The sequence below is a fragment of the Juglans microcarpa x Juglans regia genome, chromosome 4S, assembly GCF_004785595.1.
Source record: "Juglans microcarpa x Juglans regia isolate MS1-56 chromosome 4S, Jm3101_v1.0, whole genome shotgun sequence".
In the NCBI taxonomy this organism is placed as follows: domain Eukaryota; kingdom Viridiplantae; phylum Streptophyta; class Magnoliopsida; order Fagales; family Juglandaceae; genus Juglans; species Juglans microcarpa x Juglans regia.
The window spans coordinates 21,300,837-21,310,762 of NC_054601.1; the positions used below are offsets into that span (position 1 = coordinate 21,300,837).

Genomic DNA, 9,926 nt, shown 5'->3' on the forward strand with positions numbered 1-9,926 from the left:
TATTCTATATATATATATATATAAATATATATATTTTTTTCATAATAAATATGTGATGTATACACTATAAGTAAAATAATTCAATTAATTTGATAAAAATAAAATAAAATAATAAATAATTTTTTTTTTTAAATATGTATGATATGTGGCGTGGAATGATGAGTAGCATAATCCATTATTAAACACTCAATCGTCGATGCAAAATCCTCTTAAAATAAAATAAAGGAAAATGTTTGGGCCACCGAGAGGTGATTCCAAGACATTTTTCCGATTCATATTTTTTACTAAGTGATTAAAAAAATATTTTTTTAATAATATTGTAAATTATTTTTTAAAATATTTAAGAGTACCAAAAAAGTATTAAAAAAAACACTGAAATACACTTCTCGGGAACATTATTGGGAGAATGGATCGGTGGCTATAGTGCCACCCTAAAATAAAACTTACAAAGCTACAGTCATGGATTTAGAACATCAAACAAATCCGACGATATTTATTAAGCAAATAGGTAATTATAAATAGAGTAATGTTATACATAGGGGTGGTTGAATATAAATTGAGGTCTAAGGTAAAATTTAGGTGAGTCATTTGTAATTATAATACAATAAAATATAAATTAATATATGAAATATTTTCAAAATTTTCAATAAAATGAGATTTTATTTAAAATCTTTAAATATTTTGTGAATATATTTTCAATAACAATTTAAAATGAGGCTTTAATGCAGATTTTGTGTCTCAATTTAGTAAGATTTTTAAAATATTATTTAAAATATAAATAATTCATTGTATTACTTATATAAAAAAATCATTGTATTAAATATTAAATTTAATATTATGGGGTCTTGCACACATTGAAAACTATAAAAAATATTTAAGATTTTATTTAATGAAATGGTTTTTTTTTTTCAAAAAAAAAAAAAAACTCATTTTTTATTTTTGGGGGCCTTACATAGGATGGGGGCTTTAGGCAATGGCCTTACCATTGAGCCTTCCTTGGTTATACACTACACTTTTATCTCACTTTTATTTCATTATGTAAGATGTGACATAATTATCACAATCCTTTTAAATATAGTGAAAATTATTTTGTGAATAATGATATATATAAATTTCAAATGTACAAGATTCATGTAGACGTTCTATAAAAAAGTAGACCTCACCATAAAAAATGTAAAAAATTCACTAATTTATTGGTGGGATCTACTTTTTTACAAAAGACTTGTGCAAGACTTTACATTTGAGGCTTGTTTCTAAGGTTATTCTTATTTTATATGTCTATTTCCTTTCTATTTAAGGTTCTAAAATTCTAGTAAAGACTCTAAATGATCCAAATCCGGCCGAGGGATAGCTACCATTATCAATGTAATGCCTAGAATTAAGTATTTTAATCCGAATGATGCTAAAACCATTTACATTTCCCTACGTTACGCTATAGAGGGCCGAATGGATAACTTTGATTAATATCCATTAGCTTATCTTAATTAATATTTGGAATAAACTATACCAAGCTTGATATCGACTACAATCTTCAAAGAGAGCCTCTTTAACAATAATGCACAACGCAAATATATTGAGCTTCTGTTGATCATGTTATGAGTTGATATATTCTCAAGTCGGTATGTAAAATACATCATCCACGTCATTTAAATAGTAAGATTTGATTTATAAGATTTATATTTTAAAATTTTTCTTTTAAATCAAATTATATCATGTATGCACTTTTACTAGGGGTGTTATCTATACTGTCATATAAATTAAATCTCTCATATGTTATATGAGGTTAATAATAATCTACATAATTTTCAGTTTGAATGTTGGGTGATTATTGACATTATTGTTAAGAGTGTGATAAATTATTTACAGGGTGTACTTGTTGATGTGTACATAATATTGGTGAGTCTGAAAGGATAAGTTTCATATTGAATAATTGTTGTGATCATGGGTGGCTAAATTTGCTCAGTGCAATACATTTCAACAAATTGTCAAGCTATGAACTCTTTATATATGATTAGACTAAGGAGCATGACACAAACTCTCAGTTGCATAACCTAATAATACAAAAACTAAGATAGCCAACACTCAAAAGACTAACAGGATTGTTAATTCCTAAAAATCACACAATAGGCTGAAACGGAAGAAAGAGTCATTTTCGGCCCGCTGTGACTGTTCGGGACTCGATCGGTGTGGTTTGGAGTCCCGGCAGTAGTTTGGTATAATCGTACGACGTCGATGCGTACATCTATGGCGGTGAACGAAAAATAAATGCATGAAAGTTGAAGGAGAGGGAGACACACAAGTCGTTTGGGAAGGCAAATCCGCTATAATATGTTTGTTTTATAGTGTCTTATCCTTACTGTACAATGATGATTGGAGTGCTATCTTCTGGGGAGATCTTGTTGCTAAACTCTTTATCGTGAGGTTGAAGAAGTTGAAGCCCTCTGTGGGATGTGGTCTGGTCTCTTCTTTTTATCCTCTGCACCTTGCCTACTTTGCGTCATATCTCCCCTCCTTTATCTCACATCTTCACTTTTTCCCTAACACCATTCTCCTTCTCAGCCTTTTGTCCCCTCCTCTATTATATCTTTCTTTCCTCCTGAAGAGACCCTCCCCCTTGGGTTGGGCTAGAACCCATTATGGGTTTGTGATATTTTATTCCCTCTAGTTGCTTGCGATTTTTAAGGTCAACTCGATTTGAAAGAAGGCCTCAAGAAAGCATCAAGAATCTTCAAGATAAAACATGCGAGAAAGATGCAGAAGTCAGTAGCAATCCATAGAAAAATAAATTTCGGGAGTGGGTCACTAATTTTTCATTTTGCTTACGTAAGCGATAAAGATTTCCTAGAGCGAGGCTAGGCAAAAGATAGGCTTGACTGCGTGAGGTGCGGGCGCGAAGTTTCACTTCGGCGGGAGATGTGCTTGATCGCGTAAGGTGCGAGTGCCAAGCTCGGCTATATCGGGAGATGTGCTCAACCGCGTAAGGTGAGAGTGCAGAGCTCGGCTATGGCGGGAGATGTACTCGACCGCATAAGGTGAGAGTGTGGAGTTCGGTTTCGAAGGGAGATGTGTTAGACCGTGAAAGGTGTGCAAGGGAAGTTGGGCAGTCAAGTGACTTGCCCGCCTATTCAGGTGGCTGGGAGGCTGGGTGGTCCTTGACCTTTTCCTCTTGTTGACTCATCATGAAAGTGGTGGTAAGTCGGGTAGCAGAAAGTTTGGACCCACCTCCTTGGCGTGATGGAGGTCGAGTAGTTCGTAAGACTAGACTCGCCATGTTGTTGTGGCAGAAGTCGAGTAGTGCGTAAGACTGGGCTCGCCTTATTTATCCTCGTCGAAGTGAGGGAAGTCAAGCAGTGCGTAAGACTGAATTGGCTTTGCTGTCTTGGCAGCAGTTGAGCAGTGCGTAAGTTTGGACTCCCCTGTCATTGTCGAAAAGTGTATATTCATCCGACGTTTTGTTTTCGATTGTGTTGGTGAATTTTTCTTCTCCAATGTGGATTGCTGTTGACGTTGGAGTTTGTTTGTTGTAACCCATGCAAAGTGGTCAGGAAGCTCGTCGATCCCCAAGGCTACCTTAGGTGGTTGCAAAGCCCACCGATTAGTTCCCGAAAGTAACCCACACAAGGCGGTTGTGGAGCTCGGAGGCATGTTAACTTCGAAAGCTCGTTTTCAAAGGTAACTCGCTACCAACGGTTATGGCACAAGTGCGAACACTAGGTGGTTGCTGCTGGAGATGCTGTCCTAGGAGTAATGTCAGTATGTAAGACTGAACCCACCTTGTCCTGGCAGAGGTTGAGCAGTGTATAAGACTGGACTCGCCTCATTGACCCTCGTAGTCGTGAGGGAAGTTGAGCAGTGCATAAGTGTTAGAGACCGCGGTCAAGTCCCTAAACACTAAGTTCTCCACACCAATGGTGGTCTTGTGATGACCGAATCCTTGTTCCTCTCTTGCTTGGTTCTCGAGCAATGGTGGTCAAGATGACCACTTGAGTATGGTGAGGTTATGTGTTTAGACTAAGATGGGTGTATGGAGTGGTGGTAAGGGTCAAAGAATGGTATAGAGTTCAATGGATGATGGGCGCACGACACTAGAGTGGGCTAGGGTTGGCGCCACTTGTAAGGTAAGGTTTAGGGTTTGGAAGATGTGTGATGGACAGCTAGGGTTTAGGTTTAGTGTTTGGAAGATGAGAATGTATGTGGTCGGCTAGGGTTGGCCGAACAAGGCTAGAGAGTAATTTTAGGAAGTTGTTCCTAAAATCTAGGAACTCAATTTGGAAAGGAGTTAGCCGAGTATGGTGAAGTGTTTAGGTCAACTAGGGCTCCTAAATTATAGGAACCTTAATTTGGCAAGAGGAGTGTTCGGCTAGGACAATTCAAATTAGGCAAGGATTGCCAAAATTTGAATTCAAATTCAAATGGAGAGGAGGTTCAGCTAGGGCAACAAAGATGAAGCAAACAATTTATGGAAAGTTGACTAATAAGGTGTTGGTCGACTTTTATGGATTGAATGGATTGGAAGAGCAAATTTACGAAGAACACCAAGAATAAAATGAAGAACACTCAAGAACACAAGCAAATACTTATGAATTTGAATGAACATAAACATAAACAATAATAATCCAATACTTGATTTACGAATTGCACAAGAATTGAATAAACCTCATATATTGATAAACTCAACTTGGATTCACGAATTGCACCAAGTTGCAAATAACAAGATAAATGAATCACACTTATTCAAAGAATTGCAAAGTGTGATTCTCTATTTGGGATTCACGAATTTCACCCAAAAAGCCCAAGTGCAATGGCACCGGTTTGTGATCTCTCAAACAATAGTCTTCCCTCTAGGAGTTTGCCAAAATATTCTAAAGCAAATGAAAGATGTCCTATTTATAAGCAATACAAATTGGAAACCCCCAATAGGTCCCTTGAAAATAAATAAATAAATCAAATTAACTAAATAAAATAAATAACATGATAGTGGTCATGGACTAAGGCTAGCCGTGGCATGCATGGCCCATGGTGGGCTAAGTTGGTGCATGGTGGTCTTCGGGCTGGTCCATGGTCAAGTGGTGCGGCATGGCTTGCTGATGGTGAGTCATGGTGGTGCACGGCATGGCCCAGGCTGGTGGCCTAGGCGCTGAATTTGCAGGGCGTGGGCTGGAGCCATGCGCTGGATGGCATGCCTGGTGGGTATGCCACTAACTTGCTCTGCAAGGCACTGGCTGGAGCCGTGCGTTGGATGGCATGCCACTAACCTCGCTGGAGTGCGGCAGGGTTGGACAGGTGTGCGCGCTGGGTGGGCTGGCAGTGCTGCGCAAGGCCTTGCGGCGCATGGGCGCGCGCAAGGGCCACGCGGCCCATCAAGGAGCGCATGGGCCTGCGCACTATGACTAGCAAGCGTGCACGGCGCACTGCGGCTTGCATTGCCACGTGCATGGGCGCGCGATCCAGTATTGCACGCATGGCTGCGCGCATGAGCGTGAGGCACATGCTTGTGCGCATTGCCGCGCGCATGGCTGTGCGTGTTGCCTGGCACATGGGAGCGTGACGCATTGCTGCGTGTGCAGGCAGGCCCTCACTAGCCTCGCTAGCCCGCATGCTGGGCGCCCCGTGTGTGCTAACGTGCGGGCCAAGGCATGCATGCATGCTGGGTGCCCCGTGCGTGTCACCCCACGAGCCAAGGCATGCTTGTGGGCTAGCCAAGGTGCTTGTCCCCACCATGACTAGGGCATGTGCTGCATCTCTAGAGGCAACTCCACGTGGGGGTTTAACAATAAGTTTGAACTCGCTTCGTTGTCCCGGTGAAGGTTGAGTAGTATGTTAGATTAAACATGCCCTGTTGACTGGATGCATGTGTCTGTTCAGAGTGTATCTCACCCTCTCTCTTTTTGTAAAGTGCACTCAAAGTATACTAAGCATTTGTAGTTCAATTGGCGAGTAACTGGCATTTTTGGCTAGGCGAGAAAAGGTCCACTCGCCATTTTTTGCCACAGTATTGCTCATAAAAATAAAATTTGGAGGGTTGAGAACTTATTTGGGAAACTTTTATCTGCTCATTTGGAGATTATTTAGTGTGCTGGAAAATCGTCCTTCTACCACCCTTGGTGTAGAAAGTAACTTAGATCTCACAAATAGTGCCAACTGTTAAAATCTGAAAATAGCGCAACAGGCTGGAAGGGGAGAAAAAGTCATTCCCGACTCGCTGAGACTGTCCGGGTCTCGATTGATGTCATTTGGAGCCCCCGGCAATAGTTCTGTGCGGTTGTATAGTATCAGTGTGTACATCCATGAGGGAACATAAAATAAATGCTGGAAAGATAAAGGAAAGAAAAACAAATTTACATGGTTTGGTACTAGGCCTACGTCCACATGTCGTTTGGAAAGGTGAATCTACTATAATATGTTTGTTTTACAATCTCTCATACTTACTATACAATAAAGATCGGAGCGCTATCTTCTGGGGAGATCTCGTCGCTGAAGTCCTTGTGGTGGTTGAAGAAACTGAAGCCCTTCGTGGAAGTGGTTTGGTCTCTTCTCTTTATCCTCTGCCCCTTGCCTACTTTACGTTACTTCTCCCATTCTTTAAGTCACATCTTCACTTTTTTCCTGACACATTTTTTCTTCTCAGCCTTTTGTTCCATCCTCCTTTCTTTCTTTATTCTCTCCTGATGAGACTCTCCTTGGGCAGGAAATAGAACATTTTTTCGACAATGCTTGCCAAACCAACTCCCTTGCTTCTTCTATAATCCGTATACTCTCGGAAAGGATTACGACTGTACCGATAAGAAATGAGGTCAGTTGCCTGTCATAGAGCTCATAATATTTACGTAGTGCGGGCAAATTTCATTCTTATCGCATTGAGTTGCTCCCGATGGTTTTGGCAGACGACCCTATCTTACAAAGCTTCTTAATCAAATCTTTTTGTGAAGTGATGTGGATTTATGCAGTTCAATATCAATTATTATAAAAAGGCACGTTTCGTCCCGTTTAGGCTTAGAGATGAGATAAATTTAAATAAAAATTTAAAGGTAAATAAAATATTATTAATATATTATTTTTTAATATTATTATTATTTTAAAATTTAAAAAAATTAAATTATTTATTGTATTTTATGTGAGAATTTAAGAAAATTATAATAATAAGATAAGATGAGTTAAGATGATTTCTACACTACGAGCAGTATACTGCAAAATACAAGTTGTTTCAATTTGAAAAACACCGATTGACATCTACCATTACCAAGCATCTTCCAGTTTAGTTCGATATCCTGTGCCACAAGGTATATATATATAGACACCATCTCCACCATATTTCTGACTGCAGACACTAATCCATGACTTCAGAAGCATAATCCAGAATCTTAAATTTGGATAAGAAGAGGTCAATCAAACGAAGATGAGTCTCAAACAAAGCCAGTATTTACATAGGAATGAGAGAAAATTACACGCAGGACTTCTTTGCTGTGGCATTTAGCCTGTGATTCTACATCAATTATTGTAGCAAATAGGATTTCATGAGCAAGCTTGAAATTTAAGGTAACTTTTGTTGTGAGGAATCATTAACTGTTTTTGCCTGCTTGATGTTGGGCTTTGTGAACCAAGTTGTATATAGAAATTGCTTGTTAGGCCCTACATGGTTGCATATTTGCCTCAGCTTTTGCCTTTCTCTCATCCATCTTAACACTATTTTCATGTGCCTTTTGCTCGTCAAACCTCTCAAACCAACTTCCTGAATATGATTTAAGACACAAAAATGTCAACAGAAAATTGTAAATTTGTGTTAGATAAACATGTGCGATCATAACTTCATTAGAGGTGGAATGCAGTAATTGAAAAAAGCATAGCAACAGCACTTCCCAAGTTAAAGATCAGCTCTATAGTTAGTGGCACCCAAAGTAACTCAATTCAAAAAACAAAAAACATTACACTATTGTGATCAACGGGTATATAAATGCCACTAATTTCATTCAAATCACATGATCTCCTGATATGTACTGTACATGATGCTGCCACCACACTTCTGCACAAGAAAACTAACAGATAATATCTCACTAGTGCATAAGCATTAATCTCTCTCTTTCATGCTCAAAATAAAACTAACACATGTACCAAAGAAGCCCTAGTTTCCATGACATGGCATTGTTATAGTGAAGACTTTCGGCGATTGATTTACAAATCATTTCAAAGAACAAGTCAAGCAATGAAGATTTGATAATACACCAACCACACCAATCCAAAGGTAAAAATCTACTAAGAGAATAGATAAGTAAAGAAAAACCCAACTACAAACAAGGGACAACAATTAACATGATTTGGCACTATGGCCAACATCCATAGACAATTCGGCAAAGGGGGAAATTTCACTATCAATGAATGAAATTAAAATATGAGCCGTTAGGGACTTACCTCCTACAAGAATGGTAAACAATCCAACTCTTCTCACGTTCTAGTAATGTATTTCCAAACCCAAATAAATTATGGAAGTACCCAACTAGCGAGCAACAAGTCCTTGCAAGAAATGGTGTAGAGAAACACAATTTTTGAAAAACCCCATTTATTCTCACTGTCTTCTCCCACTCATATATACAATACCATAGCATCTAGGGTAGAACCCCACTAAAGAGAAACACATTCTTAATGGGCGATGATCTATGAAGTCTATTAATGAATTCTCAAATTTGCACATCCACAAAGAAGAAAATAAACCCTCAAGACTAGAGAACAAAAAGGTTTGATTATATATCAGATTGCAAAACATAACCATTCAATTATCTAAGTCAGCCCGATTCACCATGTGACTCAAAATGGAAATAACCATTAACTAGACTAGGTTATTGGCATATGAGAATTTCATAAATCATGATTCATATGGGAGCAGAAAGAAAGCAAATTGAAAATGGCGTAGAACTAATGTCAGCCCACACAGCTAGCATTTCTTCGCGGCTCCTTCGCTGCCTTACAGTCAAAGACGTTCGTATCATTACCATATTCTTTCGCAAACAATATATACTTGAAAAAAAAAACAGAGATAGATTCTTCATGGTAATCTTATGGGTAAAAATATATGAAGAGACAACGGTAGATGGCAGTGAACCTTAACATGATCCCAGGTATCTGCGATGGTGAGAGGACCATGCTCCTTCACGATGTCAAAGATGACCCTGGTTATGGTCTGCGTTTGCTCTGGCGGCGTTTTGAGCTCTATCGGTTTCATCCTGGGTTTGGGCTTCTTTGCCATATACCTAATCGCCGTCCCAAACATAATGGTCAGGTGAATCTTCCTTTCCCCAACCTCAATCCACTACAGTACACTCTCGTACGATCATACCCGCCCACCTATAATCAGAATTTTAGTCAGAAACCAAGAAAATTAACAAAAATCAAATGAGCAAAAATATAGGCTGAAGAGTTCTTGGGAGGAAAACGGGAAAATGAAAGATGGCGCACAACGAGAGAGAGAGAGAGAGAGGAGAGATTCACAAAGCTATAGTTTTTTTATTCAGTTAGATTTATCTGTGGGCAGGGATTCTGTTGAAACTTGAAAGCTTCAATTGTGAAGGCCAAATATGAAACCAACTCCGTGAAAATACGCATCAATCAAAACCAAACCGGGGGGGAAAATGCACATATAAATTGGATGAGTTTGGGCGGAGACTTAGGATAAGACGATATCTTTTATTAAAAGTTAAATAAAATATTATTAAAATATAATTTTTTAGTATTATTTTTATTTTGAGATTTGAAAATATTGAATTATTTATTATATTTTTATATAAAAATTTAAAAAAATTATAATGATAAAATAAGATAAAATAGATTTGTGTATCTAAAACTGAATCACAACCGAGCTTGACCATAACAAGAGAAAAACTCGGCTTAGGGACATATAAAATGCGCATGCAGGAATCAATCACAATAGACTCCTT

The 9,926-nt window shown here is 38.4% G+C and overlaps 1 protein-coding gene across 4 annotated transcripts; it reads right to left on the reverse strand.

Moving 5' to 3' along the window:
• Positions 1 to 7,339: 7,339 nt before the first annotated feature.
• On the reverse strand, positions 7,340 to 9,647 carry LOC121262317. Of its 4 annotated transcripts, none has more exons than XM_041164734.1 (3): positions 9,528 to 9,647; positions 9,095 to 9,336; positions 7,340 to 7,729 (listed from the first exon to the last, which is right to left on the reverse strand). In XM_041164734.1, the coding sequence occupies exons 2-3, from the start codon at positions 9,260 to 9,262 to the stop codon at positions 7,532 to 7,534; spliced, it is 366 nt and encodes a 121-aa protein (XP_041020668.1). In that variant the 5' UTR covers positions 9,263 to 9,336; positions 9,528 to 9,647; the 3' UTR covers positions 7,340 to 7,531. The 4 variants fall into 4 exon arrangements, with proteins under 4 accessions (XP_041020668.1, XP_041020666.1, XP_041020667.1 ...); XM_041164732.1 differs by having other exon boundaries at positions 9,481 to 9,641; XM_041164733.1 differs by having other exon boundaries at positions 9,448 to 9,641.
• Between the last annotated feature and the right edge of the window lie 279 nt (positions 9,648 to 9,926).

Bases quoted from the DNA above. Each gene is read 5' to 3' on its own strand.
- LOC121262317 (XM_041164734.1), bottom strand. From the start codon at position 9,262: ATGTTTGGGACGGCGATTAGGTATATGGCAAAGAAGCCCAAACCCAGG. The intron at 7,730-9,094 runs GTTCACTGCCAT...AATCATATTCAG, and splicing joins ATACCTGGGATCATGTTAAG to GAAGTTGGTTTGAGAGGTTT.